We start from the raw sequence: 26983 nt of genomic DNA, 5'->3' as shown, positions 1-26983 counted from the left end.
TTTGAATTAAAAAATTTTCAACAGACATCATTTTGTTATTATTAAAGAAAAAACACATTTTAAAACACATTATTTCTTAATTTCCCTCTTACCTATTAAAACCTATGTGCCAAATGTGGTTTCTTTAGCTTTACTAGTTTTAGAGATAATAATTTATTGACACAAAATGGTGGGTAGCAGCTAAACAAAGTAGAAATTTTAAACAAGTGTTTAAAAATGTTAATGTTTAGCTTAGAATCACACACAGAATTTGAAAATACATAGCCAGCCCAACCTTTTTGTTACACCCTGTATATATTTAGAGAGGGTCAGAACAAGCCAGCGTTCACAGTCTGCTGCTTGGTATAGTATCACAACCAGTTTAGCAAGTCACACTCAGATTCATCTCTGTGTCACTACTGTAGACACCCACTGCGGTTTCCTGGAACACAGGATGTGTCCTGAAAATTAAAAATGAAAGTTTTTTACCCGTGAACACATTTAAAAAGAACGTTTTTTTACCCGTGAACACATTTAAAAAGAACGTTTTTTTACCCGTGAACACATTTTGAAAGAACGTTTTTTACCCGTGAACACATTTTAAAAGAACGGTTTTTTACCCGTGAACACATTTTAAAAAGAACGTTTTTTTACCCGTGAACACATTTAAAAAGAACGTTTTTTTACCCGTGAACACATTTAAAAAGAACGTTTTTTTACCCGTGAACACATTTTAAAAGAACGTTTTTTTACCCGTGAACACATTTAAAAGAACGTTTTTTACCCACGAATACATTTAAAAAGAACGTTTTTTTTATCCGTGAATGCATAAAAAGAACGTTTTTTACCCCTGAATACATTTAAAAAGAACGTTTTTTTTATCCGTGAACACCACAAACAAACACGAAATATACAATTTTTCCCTGTGATATATTTTATTTCTGAGCCAAATTCTCCTAAAAGTTTCCTTGTTTTCTGTTTGGTATGTTTATTTACAGTGAAAATTTGCAATTCAAACAAATGATAAGATTGTTATTGTGTAAGAAACCTTATCAGTTAATGAGCTTACATATTATGTTATCAGTGCACAGTTGAGTGTTGACTATCTAATCCCTGTTTTTGATGTTTTGTGTTATGCTGAGTTTACTTCATTGAATTAATTAATTTTATTAGCTTCATTTGTTGTTTTTTTACAAATAATCATGTATTTCCAACACAACAAATACCACTTTCCCACTTTCACTTTATAATGAATATCATTTATCTTATGTAATAATAGTCAAGGACAGTTCAACAAAATGAAAGTCAGTATTGACCAATGTTTTTAAGTGGAATGAATGCTCTCTTCAATGTATTACTGGTGCTTTGCTAGAAACAATATAATTTATTAACAGCACCAGTGAATTATTTTCTACTATTTCAGTTTAGTTCTTCTTGCTAATAATATGGTAAATAAATAGTCCAGTGTTTACTATTTGTAGCAAAACAATAACTCTTATGTTTAATAATCGTTATGTTTGGCCAATGTCTACTTCTCTCCTTTCCCTCTAGCTCCTAAACACGTTATTAAACTAAAATTTTCCATTGTTGAGATTTCTGTTGTACATGTCTATGACAAAATTACCGCATTTATTTGCAAATCAATCAGTGGTTTTAAAATAGTGGAAAAGAAGGTAAAATTTGTCTATCTAATTATTAAATTTTATTAATAGACTAAAGTATTTTTTGTTAGCTCTTGAGAAAATGGCTGGCACAGATACGGGATCTGTAGGTCTACTTCCATCAGATTCAATTTTAAAGTCCAGCAGATCAAGCTGTTTTTTTTTTTTCTTTCCTGAGGGAAGAGGACAGTTTGTCCCCGCACTTAGTCCTAAAAGGACCTTTGCGCCTCCCTTACTTTAATTTGTGCCCTCAAAGATCAAGCTTTTACATTGACTTTATTATAATGAAAAAATAAAAAGGCAAATTAACAGGTTTTAGTCAGTCCAAATATATTTTCATGTGCCTTGCTTTTCAAAGTAAACAATGAATTAGTAAAATAAATAAAGTATTAAGTATGATGTCTGTTTTCAACAGATTACCCCAAACCCAAGATGTGACAGATAAACAACATCCTTATCATCAACTGCTGCATTATAAGTGTTGCAGTCTTTGAAAAATATTAAATTAAATAAAACGTCACTTTGAAACTTGTTTATAGTGTGTACGGTACTGCAGAAAGTTAAAAACAACTATATTTAGAGTCAATGTTAGTATAAAGTGTTACTGACTTGTGTTATTATCAACAGGACGGAGGGACGCCACTATTCGTCGCCTGCCAATACGGTAACCATGAGATGGTGCAGCTGCTCGTAAGGCACCAAGCCAAAGTCAATGCCTGCATGAAGGTGGGTTGATCATATTTGGTCATAAGTAAGATTTGACTTATTAGACATCATTTTCGAATGTATACATTGTCATTAAACATTTATGAAATATGGCATGAGCTGGACATTACCAGTTCTAATTTACTTTCAGTCAAAATCTTCCAGTGTGAGATTCAAATATATAGAATAGTCTTTTGTAAATATTTGTCGAGAACTGAGTGAAAATAGCGATTAATTTATAAAAAGAGAACTTTACCATATTAGAACCACATACATTACACCACTACGTAAAAATAATAATTTTTTACCAACTTTTCCACCAAAGCAGCATCATGAACATAAATCACTGTTTAAATTAAGAATAATAAAGATCTAAGGATAGATCCCTGAGGAACTCCACGTAATTTGTAATTATTAAAATTTCACTGAAAGAAAATGGCTTTTGACTTGTATTTTCTGAGTAAGTTTAAACAAAAATCCATTAATAAAATTATTATTATTTTACTTTTTGGTAGAAAAAGAAGTAAAAAAATGAAATAAACTCACTATCAATAGTTGATTTAGTTTAATAGGATTGTTGAATCTTATTTGTATAATTTGTTCAGTGGGTTTAGAAAACAATGAGGTAGAGAGATTGATAGGTCTATTAATAGTTAGACTCTTTGGGTCACCTTATTTGTATTGGGATAATACCTGAGCCATCCTCAATTGGGACGGGAAAGTACCTTTACCATAAACATGCTGATGCTTTGTGGGGGAGGGAATGCCTTGTTGTGTTGTAATTGTTTGATATGCAGCATCTGACTGAAAATGTACGAAAGAATAATGTGAATTTCCTACACGAGAATAAGTTGTTTGTTATTACTATAATCAGTTATTAGCAATGTTAAAGATTACATTTTATAAGATTTATTTTGTACACCCCTATGTTGTCCTCCTAGATTATTGCTTTATTTGTTAAAACATTGGTTTCATATCGTGACATTGTTAGTTTGGTATTGATATTTTTATTTTATTTTTGACTTATCGAAACAGATCTTCCTTACCTCAATCTTCCTTCAACAAGGTAATTTTATGTAACTTGTGGTGAAGAATGGTGATGAATTTGTTCATCTTCGTTCATATGACATTGTGTTTTGTATTACATGGTGCGATTGAACATTTCTGTAATGATTGAACTTTAACTTTGAACATCTGCAGGATGGAGCGAGTCCGCTGTTCATAGCTGCGCAGAATGGTCACCTGCGGGTGGCACAGTTACTGGTGGGTGGTGGGGGAAAGGTGGATCAGCGCCGCCTGGATGGAGCCACCCCCCTGTGGATTGCTGCACAGATGAATCACTCGGCAGTGGTTCGGTTACTGCTCAAGTGTGGAGCCGCTGTCGACACTGTCCGTCGTGTGAGTGACTCTTGTTGTCATCAAACCAAGACACTAAATTGCAGTATAATACGATGCAATAACTACGTCTATGTTTTACGTTGAACATTGGAAATGTAAATTTTCATCTTGAAATACTCGTATGACTTGTGTTTGCATTTTAGCAAAGCCCATTTTGGGTTTTAAGATATTTTGTAAAAATATTTTTCTCTTCTGTTGAATTGTAGGAAAATTAATTGCACAACAGTAAATCAACAAACACTATTCATTTTGCTCACAATTTCTCGTGTGGTGTTTACATTGTGTTTCTGAACTCATGACAAACTGCCAGCCTCGTATTCTTCATGTAAATTTAAGTCTTTTCTTACTAAATAGTCTGTGAATTATTGTTACTTAAGTAGTCAATGGAATGGAAAAAAAATCAGTATTAGTGAATGGTGGGTATTTGAATGAGACAAGATTTAGTGGTCAGTGTCATTCAATGCAGCAAACATCCTTCTATCAACATCTTTCTGTGTCCCCCACTTTTTTGTTCTCTTAGGACAAGGAGCTTAGAAATTGCATATAGTCCTAAAAGGACCTTTATGCTGCTTCTGGATGGTAAGGTTGGGAGTAGGGACCACCTTCTTTCAAGATCTATGAGGAAGAATTTAAGTAATTAATCTCAGTCACGTCTCCTTGAAAGGAGGGGAGACCAGCTCTGAACCAGCCTCTCCAGTCAAAGTAGGCAGGGAGTGGCACACCCTTATGTCTAGGCTGGCAACAGCCCTTAACAGTCATCTTCCGCAGTAGACTAGACCTCTCGAATTGCCCTTGCACCCCAGAATCTCAAACATTTGCGGTTAGTGATGTGCCGCTCCTGGACATCCATAAGGTTGCCCAGATTTAAGTGATTTGGGTTTTTACTGTACCCAGTGTGGGTTCAGCTGGAAGGTATTAACCAGCCAGAGGTGAACCCTCCTGGGGTAATTTGTCATTATTTGACGAGAATATATTCAGAATGTGAATCCCTTTTTTCACCAGTTTGCAGAATGTGCAATAAATGAATAGTGTCATGAATAAGAAACTAACACTGCAAAAATAAAATAAAATCTTTATAAAAATCTGAATATCCAATAACCTAACTGATAACCACAACTCGTGCTCTACAAAATTATGCCACTCCTCATTTGGGAATGTTATCAGTTGCAGTTCTAATCTTACCAAAAATTTCAAACTATTTATTGGGGGGGGGGGGGAGATTGCTTTCTTTGGCCTTGTTGATTTTGGCATTAAAAATTCACTTCTTCTTGTTTCAAAAAATATCTTCTTCTTGGAGCTAATAAATGTACTAAATATTTCAAAAAACAATGTACCACAGATTACATAGGCTATACCTAAGTTACGTATGTATAGAATATAGAAATACATTTTCATACTATTTTACATTTTATTAGAACCGAGAATCAATCGCTTTATTTTCCATTATGTAAACATGTTACAATAGGCATCATTGCAAAGTAACAAACAATATTAAGTTGTCAAATCCAACATATCACAGATCATATACTACTTTTAAATAGTACGAAATGCTTTACTCTCAAGCCACTTTATATATAATTAAATCTATTGCTAAGAAGTGACCTAACTGAAATTGGCAGTTTATTGTGCAATAAAACTTGTTGATACTTAAAACTATTAAAACACTTATTCAGTCTAGAATTGGCTTTAACAAGATTTATTTTTTGTCTAGTATTGTGGTCATGAATAAATTGAATTTTGCATCATTAAAATTCCCAACATTTATTTGCTTTAACATACTTCAAGTTACAGTTAATATAACAGGCCAGAGTCATAAAATTAAATTGTTGACATGTTATTCAGCATGAAACTTGGATAATCCACTTATTATTCTAAGAGCCATCTTTTGCCAAATAAAACCCATTTAGATGTCTTTGAATTACCCTAAAGGCATATACCATAGTGTAAATGAGTATAAAAAAAAACTAAAGTATATCATGACATACTCCAAATTCACACAACCTTCAACTTCCTTAAACAATAAGTAACTGTGGACAGTTTTGTACAAAGATGATACAAAGATGTTCGTCCCAACGGAGTTTGCTATCTAACTGGCTACCAAGAAGTTTTACAGGTTTAAATAGGTCATTGTTTACATCTGATGAATAGTTTTTTTTTAATGTAAATACTATTTGTTCAGTCTTGGTATCATTTATTAAGCAGAAAAACCAGGATTTTGCCTGTTCAAATGATCTTTCAAAATAACCTTTTACATCTAAGATATCTAAACCGGAGTTACTAATGGTTGTATCGTCTGCATAGAGAACACAGAAAGATGAAACATTATATCCAAAATAATTTTCAACAATCAAAAAAAAGAAAGGGTTCCAGTAACGAACCTTGTAGTACTCCTGCCGTTACATTTAAAAATTGAGAATATTTGTTTTTTATACAAACCATTTGTCTTTTAAATGAGCGATAACTTATCAATAGCTAAAACTCTTTGTTAAAATTCCATAATATTCTAGTTTTTATGACAAGACACGAGAGATTGTGTCAAACGCCTTACTTAAATCAATCATATTTGATGCAACTAGCAATTTATTTTCAAAACCATTAAGAACTAAATCTAATATTGCTTCTACTGCTCCAGTTGTTGAATTTTTAGGTCTAAAACCAAATTGATTTTTTGTTTTTACCAAATATTTATAAAGTTTCAATAATTTTACTTAAAATAGGTACAATTGCAATGTGTCTATAGTTTTCTGGTTTTTTTCTGTCTCCTTTTTTATGAATGAGTGTCATTTTAGATCCCTTAGACAACAGGGTAAAATCCTTGGGTGGCAGGTATTCATCCATTGAAGTCTTGGAATATAATAGTTCTTTTAATAATAAAAAATTATATTGATGGTTCTGTTTTAAAAATTGTCATTAGTGTATCCATTTTTGTAGATAGAAATGATTTTACATCAATCAAATATGTTCCCAAGAAATGTTCCATCGGTTTAAGAACATCATGTATGTTCTTTGAAGGATTTGGCTGATAAATTGGCTTGGTTACAGGATGGAGCCACGCCTCTTTTCAAGGCGTCTCACAAGGGACATGTAGACGTGGTACAAGATCTCCTGAAGTACAACCCCTCCCTTGGTCTGCTACCGGTAATTCAGTACTTCTTCATATTGTTATAGTTTATAGGTTATGTAACAATAACACTTGTCATAGCTCTTACACTTAGGTAAGTGATCAATAATATTTCATCGTATTTTACTTTTTTATGGAGAGCCTTATTTCCTTAGATCTGTTTAAAGAAAGGATGGAGTAAGCTGGACAAACAAAAGGTGTTTAAACATGACAACAGCCTTTCACACAAATAGAATATGGATTTTTTTTTCTCTTAGGACAAGAAGCTTATAAATTGCACCTAGTCCTATAAGGACCTTAGCGTTGCTTCTGGAGTGACAGGATATTCAGGATGGGTAAGTTTGGGGGTAGGGGCCACCTCCTATCGAGATCCATGAGGAAGAATTTAGGACACTAATCCCCAAGTCATGTCTCCACCGGAAGAAGGGGAGGCCAGCTCTGAACCAGCCTCTCCAGTCAAAGCAGGCAGGGGTGGCACACCCTTGTTGAGGTTATCAACAACCTCTGAGGTTAGGGAACAAACCCACCAACGCCAACAGTCATTTCCCACAGTAGACTAGACCTATCGAATTACCCTTGAACCCTAGAATCTCGACATTTGCGGTTAGTGATGTGCCGCTCCTGGACATCCATAAGGTAGCCCAGATTTAAGTGACACATCGGTTTTTGCTGTTCCCAGTGGTGGGTTCAACTGGAAGGTATAAACCAGCCAGAAGTGATCTCTGCTGGGTTAGAATATGGTTTTACAAAACCCCTTATGCTTAATCTTCATGAAAGATATCAGTGGAATTTTAACAAATTGTCTCGGATCTTTAATGATTAGATAGTTTAGTACAAAGCAGGCTCTGTTTGGTGTTTAGAGTTTAGTGTTTGTGTATTGGGTCTAAGATCTAATTTATTGACAGTATTGCATTAAATTCCAGGTGGAGATTCATGGTATCTCTGTCTTATCTTCTCTAGATGTAAAAAGGAGTTGTCACAACAACCATTTCTTAATCTTCTCTGATAGCTAAAGGTTTCTGCTGGATCTATACTATTTCCAAATCACCTCGATAATTTCTTGGAACTGTCATCACTTTTGAGTCTCTTGCTCTTCAGTCATATTAGTGTCAATTCTTTGCTTATCTATAACCCTTGTTTCTTTCGACCTCAATGAAATCAGTGACCAATTTGTAAATTTATCAATAGATGAATTTTCAATTTGCAATTATGTCTCAGATCTGAGGGTTGATTTTCGGGATGCGATCCACTGTCAGTTCTCATTTGCACCTTTTTAGGCTGATGAGCTTTTATTTTCAATTAAGAATCAAGAACCCTTTATTTTCTTTAAGCACTTATGATAATGCACTGGACAACGTCACTTTTTCTTATAACTAAATGGCCTACACCTCTCACACCTGTAAAATCCCATAAAACAAGTGTAATGATTAGACATTTACAAAATTAGGTAAAAGTAAATTTTATATATACATGATAAATGTGAATAACGCCACAATTTGCTCATTAAAAAGAAAATAAAAGTAAATATGGTGTTAGCAGCATCTTGTTAAATATATAGTATACCTAAAACATTATATACAGAATAAATTAAATAGTAAATAAATAACAGTAAATAGGTAACAATAAAACAAATAAAAAGTAACAATAAATAGATAACAATACAACAAATAAATAATAACAATAAAATAAATGTAACAACAATAAATAAATAACAGGAGATATAACTATTAACAAAATCTTAATTGTTAAAAAATTAAAGTACTAATATCACAGGTTAAGTAGTAATTAAAAAAATAACATGTGTTATCAGCAAGCTGTAATGACTCATTTCATACACCCATCTCACATTCATTTCAATACTTAGGCCTAATTTAATTTAGAAATGTATTAGTAATAATAATTAAGGAATAATTATTTATAAATTGTCTCAAATTTAACTACAAACAATAATAAATACAAAACTAAACAATATCAAAATTAATCAAAATTCACCTTATTACATACAAAACTCAAAAGTTATAAAGTGAACTAAAGTCAGTGATACAGTGTGCAGGGATGATTGTTGAAGAGTGAAGAGAGCAGAGATTTGAAAGGTGAAGAGGAGAGAGGGATCTGGAAGAAGTGAAGCAAGATTATTATTTTAAATAAAGAAACTGGTTACATTTATTCAGCAGTATTTGAAAGGTTATTTTATTAAATTCTTATTATCACTGAAGTACAAAGAAGCAGAAGACAGACATTGGGTGAGAAAATTCTTTTTAAGTTTAACAGTGATTCATTGGAAGAACATAAAACCCAGGAACATTCAATTTGGTTAATAATTCAAAATTAATAGAATTAAATTTTAACAAAATTATTTTTCAAAATTACAATATCTTTTATTAAAAAAATACCCAATATTTCTATTTCATTAAGCCAGCACGACCACCCTGCTCTAAAAAAATTAAGAATTGTATTTAAAAATTTACCATTATTGTATCCTCCATCTTGTTTCAAAATTCAAACTTGTATGTCAATTAATTTATCATCATTAAAGTTCACAGTTATATCATACTGAGTTATTTGTTATTTCTAACTATAATCAGAATACAAATTAAGTTTAACCATTTATTTAAAGTGTATAATAGTAATAGTATATTACAAAGCCAATTACTTACATCTTTAAATCTACTAATAGACACATGCCATGCTTTTTCAGGAAGTTTATTACAAAGTTTAATCCGCATATAGATAAAAGTGCCTTTGGTTTTCTCCAATTGAATATTCATAATTATGTTCAAGCATATATTTTTTTCTTGTATAGTAGGAGTGTATCCCTGGTCTACTAATAAAACTGCCTAATTTTTCTTTGATACTAAGTAAAATACAATAAATATACAGGGGTGTAAGGGTCATAGTTCTAAATTTTTTTAAATTGTTCATTGAATTCTTCTGTTTTTTCCCCAATTTTTGGAAGCGCGCTCTGGTTTGCCCATTGAAGAAAATATTTAACCCTGAAAATCTTGAACTAGGCCCTATAAGCATTCTCTCGTGTCTCTCGAAATGTCTTAAAAGAGTAGTCCACCAACAGTTTTCTTCTTATTGTAGTAACTGTAATATTCTGATCAAATTTAAATCTGGATTCAGATCTAATCACAGTATTACTACAGCCTTATTAAAGATTACTGATGACATCCAATTGGCAATAGAAAAGAGACTAGTGACCGTTTAAATACTATTTGACTTCTCCAAAGGCCTTCAACTGCATATACCATCCCCTCCTCCTTATCAAATTAAGGAATTATGGTTTCTCCAATGGTTGTGTTAATTGGGTCGAGTCTTACCTTACTGGACGTCAGGAATGTATGAAGGAGGGGAATAAACTGTCAGACTGGTAACCTGTTACACAGGGGGTCCCACAGGGCTCTGTAGTTGGGTCCCCTTTATTCTCACTTCATATAAAAAATGGCACTTTTATCATAACAAAACAATTGACAAATCATATCAACGTTTCTGACAAAACAATTGAAAAGGTTTGTGAAATCTGCATTGTGCGCATCAACCTCGGAAAAACTCATTTTTTCCTTTTGGGAGTGTACAGACCGCCAAACAGTAATCTTGACATAGCCCTTGACACCCTGTCTGAGACACTCGACAAGATACCTACATGGAAATGTCCTGTTGTGGTCATGGGAGATATAAACATAGATGACTTGTCTGAAAATATAGGAAAAATAGAATTAAGAAACATGCTAGCTAGTCACAACATCCGAAGGCTAAGTCTGCCTCCAACCAGAGTCACCTATAACACTTCAACTTCCATTGACTTCATATGTACAAACATGAACAATAAAGACATCCAATCAGAAGTCATAACCACTGGCCTATCGGATCACACTGCCCAGGCCTGCCATATAAATATGCAAACACAAAATAAAGTTCTCCCCAGTTCAACAAAAAGACTTTTCTCTCAAACAAATCTTAACCATCTAAAACAAGTCTTAAAGGATGAATCATGGCAGAATGTATTGAATGTCTTAGATGTTGACGAATCATACAACAATTTTTAATCACACACTTAACTGGGCACTCAATGTCACATGTCCCTTGATGAAATTTAGACCCAGAAGATGATCTTACCACAAGACACCTGATCAAGAAGCAAGCAAAATATATCTACCTCCAGGCTGTGGAAAATGAAGTGAGAAGTGGTGTACTGGCAGACAAGGAAATTACAGCACAAGCAAAGAAAGAATATGACCTTAGACTGAAGCACTCAAGAAAGGAAGCCACATCTAACTTCATTCAGAATGCAGAAAACAAACAAAAAGCCATCTGGAGTATAATCAATTATGAGAGATGCAAGAACAGTGAGTCTACAAAACCGATTGAATTGACAGTTGATAACAGGTTGATTAAAGATCCACTCCTGGTGGCCGAGCATCTTAACAACCATTTTAGCACAGTTGCAGAAAAAGCCATTAGTAACCACCAAATGCCTAACCTGGAAAAAGAACCACCTGTACTCGCAAATACACCAGCACTGATACTAAATCCAACCACAGTGTCAGAAATATCAAAAATTATCTCTGACCTTAAGGCGAAGCCATCATCAGGATTAGATGAGATCTCCTCAAAATTACTAAAACATTGCAAAGAGGAGACTACCATCCCTCTAACATACATAGTTAACCTATCTTTCAAGGAAGGCGTTTTTCCAAATGCCCTGAAAAAATCTAAGGTAATTCCAAAATTCAAAAAAGGGGACACTACATTAGTAGGAAACTATAGACCAATATCTATTCTATCAACTATATCCAAGGTAACTGAAAAGGCAATGCTTGTCCGACTCATGAGTCATTTGATCAATAACAACATCCTCAGCACTCAACAACACGGCTTTCTAAAAGGGAGATCAACTAACACAGCCCTTACAAACCTAGTTGAGCATATCATTGACCAATTAGAGGAAGGGGCATCGGTCACTGGTTTCCTCTTGGATTATAGCAAAGCTTTTTACACATTAGACCACTCCCTCTTACTGAATAAAATGAAGACAATGGGAATAAAAGATAATGCTGCAAAGTGGTTCTCAAGCTATCTGACCGACAGAACACAGATAGTTGAACTAATGTACACTATGAAAAATACCACCAGCATAGCAAGATCTTCTTCACTCCCAATCACAAGAGGTGTTCCTCAGGGCTCGGTAATGGGACCAATTCTTTTTATCCTGTTTACAAACGACCTGCCAATATATCTGCATGAATATGGCCAAACAATGATGTACGCAGATGACACGGCACTCCTGGTTACTGAAAAACAGACAAACAGACTGGAAATCTCATCCTTCGTAACATTCAACATGGCCAAGCAGTACTGTCATCAAAATTACCTGATCCTGAATGAGAACAAAACTCAACAACTAAACTTTGGAAATAGAACTGCAGAGCTACCTGGGCTTCCAGATCTCGAACTTAAAAGCGAAGCAAAATATCTTGGCGTTACAATAGACAATAGACTCACCTGGACATCACACGTAGACCAGCTTTGCGGAAAGTTAAACACCAGCCTATATGCACTCAAAAGAATAAAGAGCTCTAGTGATGTAGAAACAGCTAAAATAGCATATTACTCGCTATTTGAGTCGCATATTAGGTATGGGCTGATAGTGTGGGGAAACTCCTCTGCCAGAAACGTCCAAAGAATATTGGTACTACAAAAGAAAACAGTAAGAACATTATTAGGTCTTAACCCATATGACACTTGTCGGGGCGCCTTTGAAGAACTAAAAATCCTTACTGTAGTATCACTCTACATCCTAGAAGTGGTCAAACATGCCACAGAGAAATTTCATCAGAAACTAGGAGATAATCACCAATACAACACCAGGAACACCACAAACTTTGCCATGCCAATTCACCACCTGACTCTCTATGAGAAGAAGCCGTGCTATGCAGGAGCAAGGCTGTTCAACCTCTTGCCTGAGCAGTTAAAAAGGATCCACCAAGAGAAAAACTTCAAGAAACATCTCACCAAATGGTTTGCTAGAACACTCCTTCTACACCTTAGAAGAGTTTGTCACCTGGAGGAACACCTAACCACATGAACAAAGAAAATAAAGTCCTTGATTCACATCATGTATAACTGTATGACGCAAATTCTGTACTCTAAGTCCAAGAATAAAGATTATTGATTTCTGATTACTGATAACACATTCAAATTTTGCTGCTGGAGGGCCTGTGGGGGTAACGGGTGGTGCTGCTTGTTTTTTGTTCTTCATTTTTTACAATTTTTCTTATATTTATTTCAGCATATAAACAAATTTTCTTTTGTATTTTAAGCTTTGAATTTATTTCATATATCGATTTTTACTTTGAAATCATTTAATTTTGTATAGGTTAAGCAATTTTGTTATTTTATAATTAAAGTAGTAGTCTGTATTAATAATTTATTACAATTGTATCGAATTATTTTAAATTTATTGTATACGATACGAGGTTGAGTGGTAGGGATAGCCCTAACTCCACCTCTGTAATAAAGATATTATTTCTTTTCATTTCAATGATACAATCAGAGCACTGAAGTACCGTGGGATCGGGATCCTGGAAAGGCGAAACTTTCTAGACAAAGCTTTTTGGGTAAGGACATTTGTAAGCCTAGGTCAATCCATAGGACTGATAGAACTTTAAACTTGAAAACTGTGAATAAGTGGGTTTTCGCTGACCACTGTCACAGGCTGAGGTGAGAAAAATTACTGCTAATATTACTGGACATGAAATTTTCAGAAATAAATTTATAAGTTGGAGATCTATAATCATAATATCATGTAATATTCTAAAATAGGAAATTGGATTTGCTGAACATCTATGATTTGTTCTAGTATCTAAGAACAATTTCTGGAATTTCAACCTCTTCATATGACCATCTTTCTTTAGATTTTAAAGGAACTGAAATAGGGTTTCTCATTTGATAAAATAATTATATAGTTGATGCTGGTTCAATAAGTCCTTGAGCTTTTCTATGGACAGAATAAAAATTTGATACTAGAAATAAATTAAATTTGCACTGTTAGTAACAAATTCTAATTATTCTTTCTATCAAAGTTTTGTCTCCTACCTATTCCACATGCTCAGAATATATCAATTTGGATCAATATGGTTTCTGCTAAAACTTATGAATTTGACTTTTATTAAGTAATTATTTGTATTTTTAAAGAAGACTAGATGACTTATCTACATTGATTTACTGGTACAGAAAAGATTGTTTACATAACTTATTATAATAGTTTGCCTGGTATCAAACATATCTTTCTATGTAAAAGGGAGCAGTGGTTTATCCAGAATTTACATTTTGACTAGTTAAATTTATCTGATACATCATCCAAGGGCGTGAGGGGAGTTCAATTATTAAAAATAAACTATTTTTTTCAAAAAGTCAATTAAATCTTCAAGAAATGGTTAGTACACCAGAATTAAAGTCCTTTTCATTTTATTTACTACTAGCGGGCCCGGCGCGCTTTGCTGCGCATTTCAATAATTTTTTGCAAAAGTTGCCCGCGGCTTCGCACGCAATTTCCCGTTGAAAACAGTACACTATATTCACTTATTCTTTTTCTATCACATTCTAAACATTGCTGAGATAATTGATAGTCGTTCCATCGTGAGCCTCTTGGGCGTATTATGAAGGTATGTACCATATTCCTGCCTCTATCTAGCTGTTACCCACGGCTTCGCACGCAAATCTTAAGAACCGAAGTCCTTATATTACTTAGTAAATATTTTTTTTTACTATAATAAATTTTAGATTAAATTAGTTATATCTCCGATGCCACGATTGAGCTTGCTTTATTGTCTCGATCGAGAGAATATGTACACACGGAGTTTTGAGAACCATACTTCTGTCAAAAAAAACAACTAAGGTTGATTTTATAACATTCTTTATATTTGTAGCCAACGTAAGATAGTAATTATGATATCTGCATTACTCTTCTGATCAAGCATGAGCATGGTTTATATTAAATAAATATTGCAGTTAAAGGTGAATTTTTACGTCAAATTTGAATTGTATTATCTGGATAGTAAAGTCTATGTTTAACAGTGATTGCAAAAAACAGTTTAAACAAAATTTGTCGTTTCTCTTAAGCTTACTCTATGCTTTAAAACTATAAGTGTAATATATGTTTACAAAGAACAGCTGATTAAAAATTTGAAAAGACGTTAACATATGTTTGCTGCAATGCATTTCTTATGGGTATTTCTGTAACCAGTGGGGCGGAATCCTGAATCGGGAAAGGGATGGGCATAGCTTATATAAACCTTCTCCGTGGAAAAATACATATACGTACAAATTTTCATCATGATCGGTCCAATAGTTCACGATTCCATAAAGGACAAACATACAAACATTCATTTATATATATATAGAAGATTAATATTTTTTAAGAAATCCAATAATCTGTACAATACCTTGTTTATTTTTCCTACATGGACAAACTTTCAGGGAAAAGTCTAAATGTAGTTTCTGGACGTTGGCAGTATAACAAGGGATTTAAAATTTTTTTATTTATTAATACACCATTTTATATATCATAATTACATGCAATATTAAAACAAACTTTAGAAAAACAAAAATACCAAAGAGCTGACCAAGTTGAATGATGCTTACAAAATTCCTGTTATATACTTGATTAACATTAAATACAAAAATGTGATCCAAACCATTATATAATAACGTGTAATAAACTATAAAAACTAATAACAATTCTGCAATACTGCCAAGAACAAAATAGTAAACAATAATCCAAATTAAAAGGAGAACAACACTTTTATAAGAATTTAATCTATCACTTATTTGATTTATTTATAAATAATTACATTAACTAATTAAAATTAATTCAATAACTAGAACAATTTATTATTTTATCTCTTGTACATAGGGAGTTGAAGGAGAGACTCAACCCCTGGGCTTTCCCAATGGAAGAAGAACCATTTGTAAAAGTCTTCGACTAATTGGTTGCCCATATGCTGAGACATCATCAAATATGCATTTATTTTTACACATATTTATACATTTGTTTATAGTCTTTAACCCTTTTCAGGGTAACAGTGTTTTGAAATGTCTTCAGATTGTGGTCTAGAGGGGTGGAATCTTTGATATACTAGTAAAAAATTGTTTTCTGGAATAAAGAAACAATTCACAAAATTCTTTACGTAGGTATTAAAAAGTTTATTTTTTATTGATTAAATCCACAAAAATGGTGAAGAATTTTTAATTTAAGTTATTTCAGGAACATGTAAAACTTTCACTTTTTCCCCTTTTTCATGGGTTTTTGTCGCTTAAGCACTCTCCTTGTTTGAAATTCGTGGGACCAGAAATGGGCAGACAAAATGGTGTGCTTTCAGATTAAGTGAGCTTTTTGATCCTTATAAGGCGTTAGGAAATATGGCACAGCATTCCATTCAACTGCAGTTTCCACTATTTTCACAACTGATTTCGCACAGTTTGGTGTTATTTAAGCCCCAATATGGAAGATTGGGAAACACAAATCCGTAGTGGGCAGTATGGGTTCCCCACCAAGTGTAATACAGTATTTGAGGCCAAAGAAAATCGATGTGATTATATTTAGTAAATGTTAACTTCTGTCTGATTTGAAGAAATATGGGTTGATAATATTTATTCCGTTGATTTATTCTGACAGCCATTTTAAATAGACCAGTTATAATGAGTTATTACCTTTGGTTAGTTTATTAATACAATAAATGCCTAACTAATGCAAAAAATACAAATGTTAAAACAATCTATTAATGATGTTCTGTGATGTTAATTTTTGAACTGACGTTCTCAAACGTCACTATAATTTTGAAGCAACCTTTATTGGACAAGAGTTAGCACTGCTTGTCACTCTAGGGGCTGAAAAATAACATTTTGGAATGTCTGTCCATCTGCAAAAAATCGGGTAACTAACCTAATGTTTAATTTTGAAAGAAACAGTTTGTTCATTAAGATAGGAAAATTCCCAAAGGCATAGCACTGAATTTTACACACAGATCCAAATTACTATGCCGAAATGAAGCAGAGCCTCTTCAGCTCACATTCATTTGGTCGGAGATATGAGCATACATACTACGGAAAGGACCCTACAGTAATAAATAGATTTGGTAGTGTACCAAAACAGGGCTCTCCAGAGTGTGCATAATAAATGGTATTTGAACCAGATGTTCTTGAAACTCAGGGAAACCATTTGCATCAATTTCTTAATTTTTACGAAATATGCAGGCGTACGAGATAAACAGAATCCTGAAGTTTGTAAATACACCAGAGGAATTGTTGACCAATTTGTGTGTTGAATTTCATACACAAATTTTCTTTTTCTATGCTTTAGATTGAAGAGGTAAAATAGAACAAAAATATGAAGAATTCAGAGAGAGTATAAAATTTCAGTTTGTCACTGAATTTGAATTACAGTAGTTGATTAACTGAGTGACTTACATTTCGTAGGTACTTCGTAATTTACACTAAACTCATAGCATTCTTTTTCCACAGTAACGCATAGTATGTTTGTTTTACAGAACGGAGAGAGTGCTCTTCATGCAGCCGCAATGTTCGGACACCTCAGCATTGTCAAATTGCTGCTACATGCTGGTGCCAATCCCGGGCTGAGAAACGCAGACGGCGTGACTCCAGCGCAGTTGGCAGCCTCCAGCCGGCACAACCACGTGGTGGAGTATCTCAAACTGCATTAGCGTTGGCCTCGAGTCTGGCAGTGACAGTGTTGACCTGGGCGAGATAACTGACTTGCAGAGACTATGTCAAATTTACTGCAAACCTTGTAGTGATGGGTTTACATCAAGAGCTTGGATCAGTTAACACAGAGTGTCAATGTTAGATCCTCTAGGATCACGAGAACTGATAACAATTCCAAGAATTGTTGCAGGCAAAGGCTCTCGCTTCCAAGATATCTCTTAGATGAATGATATCCAGTGGGATAAACCAGGATCGAAAATCAATTTGGAACTTCTACTATAGATGAAGACATGGCTGCACGGTTTCTTAATGATAGGCTTTAACAAATTTTGATGGTGCTGGAGTTGAAATGAAATGAAAAATTCTTTATTTATACAGGTAAATTTAGAGGAGTTGAAAGAGATGCTGGAATAGTCCTGATAAATTTTTTGATTTCGAACATCACAGTGACTGATGGAGATCAAGATCAATTAGGCCTAGTGATTTTAGAATTTTATTGGAAAAATCCATGTAGGTAACTCAGCTTTATGAAATGAGGATTTTGGAATCGGATGTGGTATCCAGCAATGGAGAAGGATCAATAAAGACTTTTGTTTTTTTTTAGAATTGGTTAATAGTTTAGATAGCAGTGGTGGCATTGACATTCCTCGAATCTGGCAGTGACACTATTGACCTGGGCGAGATAACTGACTTGCTGTTAACACAGAGTGTCAATGTTAGATCCTCTAGGATCACGAGGACTGATACCAATTCCAGGAATTGTTGTAGACAAAGGCTCTCGCTTCCAAGATATCTCTTAGATTGATGATATCCAGTGGGATAAATCAGGATTGAAAATCATTTCGGAACTTCTACTATAGATGAAGACATGGCTTCAAGTGTTCTTAGTGATAGTCTTTAACACGTTTTGATGGTGCTGAAATTGAAAGAGATGCTGGAAAAGTCCTGATAAATTTTTTGACCTCGGACATCGCAGTTACTGATGGAGATCAAGATTAAATTAGTGATTTTAGAATTTTATTGGAAAAATCCATGTAGGTAACTCAGCTTGGTGAAATGAGGATTTTGGAATCAGATGTGGTATCCAGCAATGGAAAAGAATCAAGAAAGGCTTTTGGTTTTTTAGAATTGGTTAATAGTTTAGCTAGCAGTGATGGCATTGATATTCCAGTTCTAGAATTGTGACAGAATTTAGTGGATGGGAAGAACCAGTCATATTCATGGATGGCTTTTAACTCTTGACGAAACCTCCCATTTGATCTTGAACAATTACCTAAGACTCTGTAGTTGCTATAGGACTGTAATTTTCAATTACTTGACAACATAAAAGTACTGACTGGTCAATTCTAGATCACAATGCAGATTTGGTAATATTGTGTCAATTTGACAATCAAAGATTATAGTGAATCTCTTATCCAATAGATGACCACATTTAATGAGTGTTTTAGTTTTAATAATTTAGAACACATTTCTGTAACTAGAGGTAAACTAGGGAATCTAATTAAAGCCTTAAGTATTCAAAGACCCGCCACACATAGTTCAAAACTGTTTTTACTGCACTTTTTTATTCCTGAATACTTTATCAATGTTGTAGACAGCTTAAAAATGTGTTTTTAAATTTTATTATTTGCTCTTTCAGGTATAAAATACGAATTCGTTTTTTTTTTTATTTATTTATTTTTTTTTTAAAGATGAAACATATTTAGAATTTTTGTTAACTTTTCAAATGAAATACCACTCAAGTGTAAAGAAATCTTCAGTATTTAAAACTGAACTTCCATTAATGATTTTAGAAGCTGAGGAGTTTTTTTTAATACAATATTTAAAAATCTCTTCACAAAATTTTAAATACACACTGTCAAAATCAGTCTCCATTTTATTTTTATTAATTTTTTAACTTAGGTTTTACAACAGAGAAATTGTCGCCTATTAATTCTGTTGTTTTTCAACTCCTACGGAAGTAAATTAGGCAATTTTACAGAGCACTCTGCGATGAGTATAGCCTACACACTAGGCTACACAATTATAAATTCTACTCTTGTACCTCTCTTTGTTTATTTTATAAATACTGTGTATTTGCAGTAGACAATTAATTTCATAATCAAATTAAGTTAATTGAAACACCTAATTAAGTGTTCAGTTTAGTAGTAATGTCCATAGCGTAGAACAATTTGCTCAAATAGGTTTTATGTCCAGTTTTAACACCTTACTAATTTTACTACGATAACTAATAAAGTAAGTTGTACAAATTGTATATACTTTTAATTACACAGCTTCGGGCGTTTCCGTCCAATTGTACATTCTTCTGTTATTGTTATACTTTGCTTGAGATCTGTTATTGAGAAATAAACGTTTTTATTGTTGTTGTTGGTTATTTTTATCCTGAGAACTGAAGAGTAGCCAGAGATGTCTATCTTATTCCAAGTGTTTTACAAATTATAAAGAATTGGAAGAAGGATGAGGATGTTTTTGGAGGGCTTCTCCAAACATTTGAGACCCAAAGCAAGATAGATGTTCTCCTAAGAGCTCTTTCCTTCTCATCCACAAAAATGATGAAGGATAGGAAAACAAAATAACTCATAAGTGTGAAACTGGAGCTAGATTCAAAGCTCACAATATTATTACAATATTTCAAATGACACTTCTAAATTTGGTTTAGTTACTGTATTTTCATTTAACAAGAACAGGACTAAAACAAATACTATCAATTCAGATCAGGAAATTTGGTAAATCTATATGTTTATTAAATTAACCTTCGAGGGTTTAACTAATTCATATTCATTATTCACATAGTATGAAGAATTGAGGAATATTTGTGTTAAAATTACGGTTTTTACTTGACTAGATGAATGTCAAGAAAACTAGTCAATAGAATGTCAAGGACTAGTGTGAACCAGAAGTCTATCTTAGCAAGCCCAGAGGGCAGCATCGTGAATTTTCTCTTTTTACTGCAAACAAGGGAATGGGGATTGCGGATCCTAGTTCTTCCGAAACGTAAAGGAAAAATACATTTAATTGTAAAACGCAACAACAGGATTTTTAATCCCCATCTGTGTTAAAGGTGTCACAAATATTAAGAAACTTTAAAAATGTATATTTCACCTTTACCACCTCCAATCACATTATTTCTGACCCTTTCAACATCTGATGGGTCTTTCCTAAAATCCCGGTAACTTCCTTGACTTAAAAGGAAATCATTGGGAGTGCCGATGGCCGAGCGGTCTAAGTCGTTGGACTTTGAGTCTGAGTTAGAGATAGTGCAGGTTCAGATCCTGTCTGTGACCGCTGCACTTTTTATCAGTACCGTCGATCTTGTACTGTATCGACTCTCCCCCTTATTCTGTTTGATAAGATCCTCGCACAGGCCAGTGGCCCATGAGGACGGCAGAATAAGGCTTAAAAGGTTAAAACGGGATAGGCTTCTCTTAAAAAAGTCCTCCAGTTGGTTGTGTTTATTTATGCAATAGGACAATCTATTGCTTTCCTACCTTTCGCCCAGAGCATCTTGGACCCAAAATTCTAGAAAGTGTAGTTTTTTAGTTTTATTATTGTGAACAAATTCTTGACAGTTTCCATCAGTTTAATTTATAATGCTGTTCAAAGTAAATTATCACTTAAATAAAAAAGTTTACTTTTAAGAATGCAACATTTGTGTTAACTTATTCATCTTCAAAACATTAACAAATATTTAATAAAGTTTAAATTGAACAAGCTATCGGTATTGTACTTACAATATTGTTATATACTGGTTTTATTAAATGAACTGAATGAAAACTCTGTCAAATTATTTTTTATTTATAGAATACCTCTGCGTGACAAATGCACAGAAGTTGTCCATTGTAATACGCCAACAATAGACAATGGAAGATGTTATTTATATTCCTGTTTAGGATTCATTCCATGGAATAAGCTATTGTATAGAACTGTGTTTCCTGTGGGAATTTGGCAGGCAGTATTGTCTACGCTCAGAGTTCCGATCGGTGGCGGTGGTGTCGACATTCTCATCATAAATGCAAGCCGATTATTTATTTATTCTGTACTATACAATTAATCATTATTATATTAGTTCTTCTTAACATGATATTTTTAATTTGCTTAGGAATATAATTTTAGTGTAACAAGATGATTGATACTAGAGTGAACTTTGAGGTGTAGCCTAGGCAGGGGTGGATTAGTGACAAAGTAAGTTAGGTGGCCAGAGCGATTTAACCTATAGGCACTCATCTACAACAATGTTCTAGAAGAATTATGTAAATTTAATCCATAAACATTATGTTTTACAAAATAAGTTACTATTTGTTACAGAACTTTGTTTGATAATAGATTGAGTTATTATCATACAGTGGTGTAACTAAGAGGGAGGATGAGGGGACAGAACCCTCCCCCCAAAAGTTAAAAAATGTTTTAGCAACAGCAATTTAACCCTTTCCGGGCCAGGCGGCAATATATTGCCGTCGTTTTATTAAATAAATACGACGTCAAATGATTAAAGTTTTTATACCCTGGTATATTTGTTGATAATTAATATGAATATCATTTTTTATTTTGGAGGTCTATGCATTTTTATTTCGTAATTGTCACGTGACATTATCAGCTGACTCCTCGATCTATTGTTGTTAATTCTTTATGATTTAGTGTAATCATACTATTGTATGCTGGATTCTTCTTCATTATTTTATTTTGTGGTTGTAAATATTAGTAGTGTTAGTAGTTACGTGCTTAGCTATTGTGTGTAGTAGTTACAATGACTGACAATTTGCGATCTCACGGGAGTGAAATAGTAAGTAGCATATTTGTAAATAGAAAAAGTGTAAATAAATTTCAAATAAAATTGTGTAAATATTTCTTGGCAAATAGTGTTTTCAACTTTATTGAAACTGTTTATGGATCCTACAATCATCTGTTTACCGGTACATCCATAATGTGAATATTTATTTTAAGTTTCTTGCAGTGTAAGAGTCAGTTGCTTTATCATTTATAAAATGTTGCGAAGTACAATTATGCGTATTTATACAAAATGTGTCATAAAAAATTTATTTATGAGAGAAATATCACAAAATTTTGTATGGTTGTTCCTTTCTAAATGTACAATATAATAACATAGCTTCCCACGGTAAAATTATTTTTCCTTTTTTAGTTATTACAAAAAAAAAAATAAATAAATAAAATTTTTTTTATGGTAATCCATTAAAACATTATTTTTTTTAAATTTTAAATTACTTAAAACTACATCTATATAATGTTTTGTTGATAGTATATATCTATACGAGTAATTTGGTGCAACTTTTAGGTCATTCTATAATTTTTATGAAAAGTTATAAATTTTAATCTAAGAGACTGCAAAATCGCCAATTTTAGCCTGGCACTTTTGACTAGTCACAAGGGGATATGATATGTGAAAAAATTTTGCAACATCTCATATTTGGTCCTGGCCCTGAAAGGGTTAACTTGTTTGAAATACAGCAGTTATGGTTTTACTTTGAACTAAGCCTATATAAATCTTTTTCATAGTTAGATTCATTCAGATTTATTCCATAAGTCTGGTGTGATGTGTTCTTCAATTAAAAGCATGCTCGCCAAAGCCAAGTTGTAGGTACGTAATTGTTCTCATATGATACATCTCCTCATGGAATCATTATGTACCGATTGTATTAAATTGTAATTCTGGGGTAACTGGATTACCGGTGGAAGGAGTAGGCCCAGAAGAATGATAAGGACTGGACAGTACAAAGGAGGCTGCTATCAGCGAGGCGCGCATCGCAGATGGCAGTGTTTGATAACGAAATTGAGAGGTGGGGTGAGGTAGACGTGCCGTACCTCCCGTCTCAGTTGATCGGAAGTAGTAGTAACGAGTAGTCTTTGAAAGTGCTTAGAGTTATTATTTTTGCTAATCGTCATCGAACCTGCGGATGCTTTCAGCAATAAATAATAAAATTCTAACACTGAAAAGAAGTAATATTTAAAGTAAAGTAAAGTAAAGAAAATTAGTAACAAAATAAAATTGAATTTTTAAGATAAATTAAAGTGAAGAATTGCCAGATCAGATTAGAGTGTGAAAGTTTTGAATTTTGAAAATTGAATAAAAGACAAGCTGTAAGAACTTTGTACATTTTAATTTTAAATCCAGTAATTATTTTCAAGAATAAGTTTTATTTTAGTTTGAACTTTATTTATTTCAGAAGATTTTCGTTTTCCTTTTTGAAAACCTTCACAAAAACATAAATTTCAAAGCTAAACCCTCATGTGCCAGTAAAACGGTACAATTGTTAAATTATTCAGTTCACTAACCCTGTTTACTTGAGAAGTATGAACCACCTATGTTTACAAGTCCATAACACAACACCTTTTTTACTCACAAAGTGAATTTTAAATTTATTTTTTGTTGAAATCTCTTTATTTTGCTTAAACTCCTACTGAGGATTTGTAATGGGCGTATTTAGGTTTTCTGGTTCAAAATTTGTCATAAACAACAGGTTACTCAGATATTTGTAGAATTATACTGAAAACCGTCTTCAGTTATGAAAAGTTTAAGTAAACCCAGTTTTAGCATTCTAATTCCTAGAGTGTGAACTGTCACATTGGCGACGTAAGCATATGAACCAAGAATTCTTGTTTTGCATAATTATCAAAATGTACTCATAGTTATTTGTCACTAATTCAAGGAAATGCAAAGTAGGCTACAGTCATGAGTGACATAATCTACACTCTTGTTGTATAAGCATATATTTGATGGAAAATTGACATTAATTTATTTGTAGTTAAGATGTGGTTACGATACATGAAATCAAAATAAAAAATCGTTTATTTCATACATTATAATACATGTAACATTGATGGCAGCTATTTGTACTTATATCTAACAAATAAATTAGCTTCTACTATTAGCTATTTACTGAAATGTGCTTCCCACATAAGCATAGATTGTGCGTAGGAAGGGTCATTATTAATTAATTGCATTATAATATTGTAATTTTTACATGAATTTATAAGATTGCTGCAAGATTTAAAAGTACTAGGAATGAATTATTTTAAGACGAATGAATGTAGATCATAATATTTAGAGTAACTATAACCCGTAGGCTAATACCAGCTGTAAACTAAGGTGCCAAGAAGGTCCGGAAATCGGTTGATAATATATGAGGTACTTTCTTATCTATTAATTAATACTTATTCTATTAGGTTTGATTATTAGGATAGTAAAATTCAATTCAGTTGTTATTTATAAGTATAAAAACAAAAACGAATTTCGAAATTATTGATATAATTTATTTCTGTGTTTGGATTTTAATCGTGTAATTTATTATTCTTTTATTTTTTATATGAGATATGGTTTACATTTTCTGGCGATATAGGTTTAGATAAATAGATAAAAAACCTCGCTTGCCCCAAAACCCCACACATACCTGATTTATTGCATGAAATACATTTGTGAACAAGATCGAATACAATGTGGATAAATATCACTCGTTGAACATAAAAAATCGGTATTCATATGAGCATTTATGAGGTGGATGAATTCTAAATAAATACATTGTCTCAAAGAAGTGTTAAAATAATATAAATTGCGGTTTATTGCTGATTAAATTCGTAATTTTATTTTAGTACAGTTAAAAATATTGTACTGTACATCTGAAATTGATATCCAGTCACGGTGATTTTGGAGGTCAAAACGAGACGGGTTGAGTAACAATTTTTTCTTCCCAGATTATATTTTTTCCAACTTGATTCGCTTAAAACTTGCGGTTAAGACACATAGATAACAGTTGCATCGCCGCCTGACAAGCAGATAGAGAAGGTAAGTCTTGTATAGTTAAATGACGTTGATTTAGAACAGTTAGAACATTTACATTTACGTGTTTGACGGTTGATTTCTAAAATACAATGCCAAATTTTAAAAAATATCTGAAAAAAATTCATATTTTTAACCCTTTTGATACCTTCCCTTTTTGAACTGCATAAAAATGAGCGCGGATGACAATCGATTTCTTTCTCAGAGGAAATTTCTTTATCAGTTCCAAGAAACCCCCTCTTGCGATAAAAGGCCGTATGTTTATAGCACAAATGGTTTTAACTTCTGGTAAGATACGAGTAAATAAATTGTAACTAATAATTGAAAAAAAAAGTAATTGTATATCAAATACAATCTGAAATATCTTTGTCTTGTATATCTACACATAGATTATCTAACTGCACTAAAGTAGTCTAATTAAAAAAGGCTACAACAAGAAGTAAAGAGGTTAGAATACGAACCGCGTCCTCGGGAAAGTTCGGGCGTGTTCGGCTGCCGAACGAGTCCCATGTTTTCGAGGAGGTAACTTGTACAACAGTACAGTCAGTTCCGAGTTGAAAGTCGAGTAGACAGTGTGTGTGTATCTGATGCTACACTATCATGGTTAAAGATCGCTTATCAGCTTTGCAGGCGGTGAGTTTTAAAGTTAGTATGTCTATTTTTACAAATTGTGTGTGGTGTTTGGGGTTTGCACTATTATCGTTGATAGCACACATTGTTATTATTTGAATGGTGGATTATTGTAAATAGTAATAAATATATGGCCATTGACACATAAACAAACATTCCATTTTACGACACATTTTTAACATGGTCCCAAGAACTGTATAAGGTTGTAATTTATTGCCGCCAATTTAAACATACGACTTAAAATGTACGAGTAAATATAATTATTACTGAACTTCAGACCAAAGTGCTCTTTAATGTTGTAAAAATTGTATTTAATTCGATATTGAAATCTTCATATAGACGAACGTTATTATTTTGAATTATTCTTTAAATTTGTTATTAATCAGTAAAAAACAAATTATTGATCAAATACTTTATTATAGGTTGCAAGAAGATAATAAGTGCGGTAGGTAATTTTTAGATTTTTATTACATGTTTACATTTATTACATTTGTTGGCGCCTGATGAAGAGGGTGGATATTAATAATCGAAACGTTGTGTTTTAGTTTTTTGTAACACATAATAACGTAACAGATACCGGTATCGGAAGTCCTATTATTCTTACAAACTATCCACCTTTAATAACAAACTTTTAACTTAGTTCATTACGAGTAATTTGTATAAGATTGTAATAAATGAGCATTCGTATATTCAGTTCTGCTGATATAACTAACCTTGTGTGCACAATGACACATTGCTCAAGTGTTTCGTTATCAACATATAACGGATGGGGATTTTGTAACGTTCAAGCTAATCTAAATAGCTCAAGCCGTCGCAAGTTTTGAGATTAATTCTGAAAAACATCTCTTGAACGATATCTTTGCATTACAGACAGTGTCGTATAATATTTTAAAATAAAAAATTTTGCTATTTTACCTAATTGTATTCGCGTAATTTTATATTATGCGTTATTAACAATATTTACATTATATTCCA

At 32.9% G+C, this 26983-nt stretch overlaps 2 protein-coding genes across 4 annotated transcripts in view; both read left to right on the top strand.

Moving 5' to 3' along the window:
• Positions 1–19952, top strand: part of LOC124367917 (ankyrin repeat domain-containing protein 29) — a 90354-nt gene extending 70402 nt beyond the window's left edge. For both annotated transcript variants that reach the window (XM_046825122.1, XM_046825123.1), the window contains exons 6-9: positions 2268–2366; positions 3546–3743; positions 6786–6881; positions 17415–19952. In XM_046825122.1, the coding sequence (XP_046681078.1) occupies positions 2268–2366; positions 3546–3743; positions 6786–6881; positions 17415–17588 (567 nt within the window). In that variant the 3' untranslated portion in view covers positions 17589–19952. The remainder of the gene's footprint in view (positions 1–2267; positions 2367–3545; positions 3744–6785; positions 6882–17414) is intronic.
• A 5962-nt stretch (positions 19953–25914) lies between these two features.
• The window catches only part of LOC124367915 (syntaxin-like), a 68015-nt gene continuing 66946 nt past the window's right edge, over positions 25915–26983 (top strand). The window contains exon 1 of one of the 2 annotated variants that reach the window (XM_046825120.1): positions 25915–26011. In XM_046825120.1, the coding sequence (XP_046681076.1) occupies positions 25979–26011 (33 nt within the window). In that variant the 5' untranslated portion in view covers positions 25915–25978. Of the gene's footprint in view, positions 26024–26983 lie in introns of both variants that reach the window. The other variant, XM_046825119.1, reaches the window with a different exon arrangement.

The sequence above is a fragment of the Homalodisca vitripennis genome, chromosome 8 (assembly GCF_021130785.1).
Source record: "Homalodisca vitripennis isolate AUS2020 chromosome 8, UT_GWSS_2.1, whole genome shotgun sequence".
NCBI lineage: Eukaryota > Metazoa > Arthropoda > Insecta > Hemiptera > Cicadellidae > Homalodisca > Homalodisca vitripennis.
This window is presented reverse-complemented; position numbering and strand designations above follow the sequence as displayed.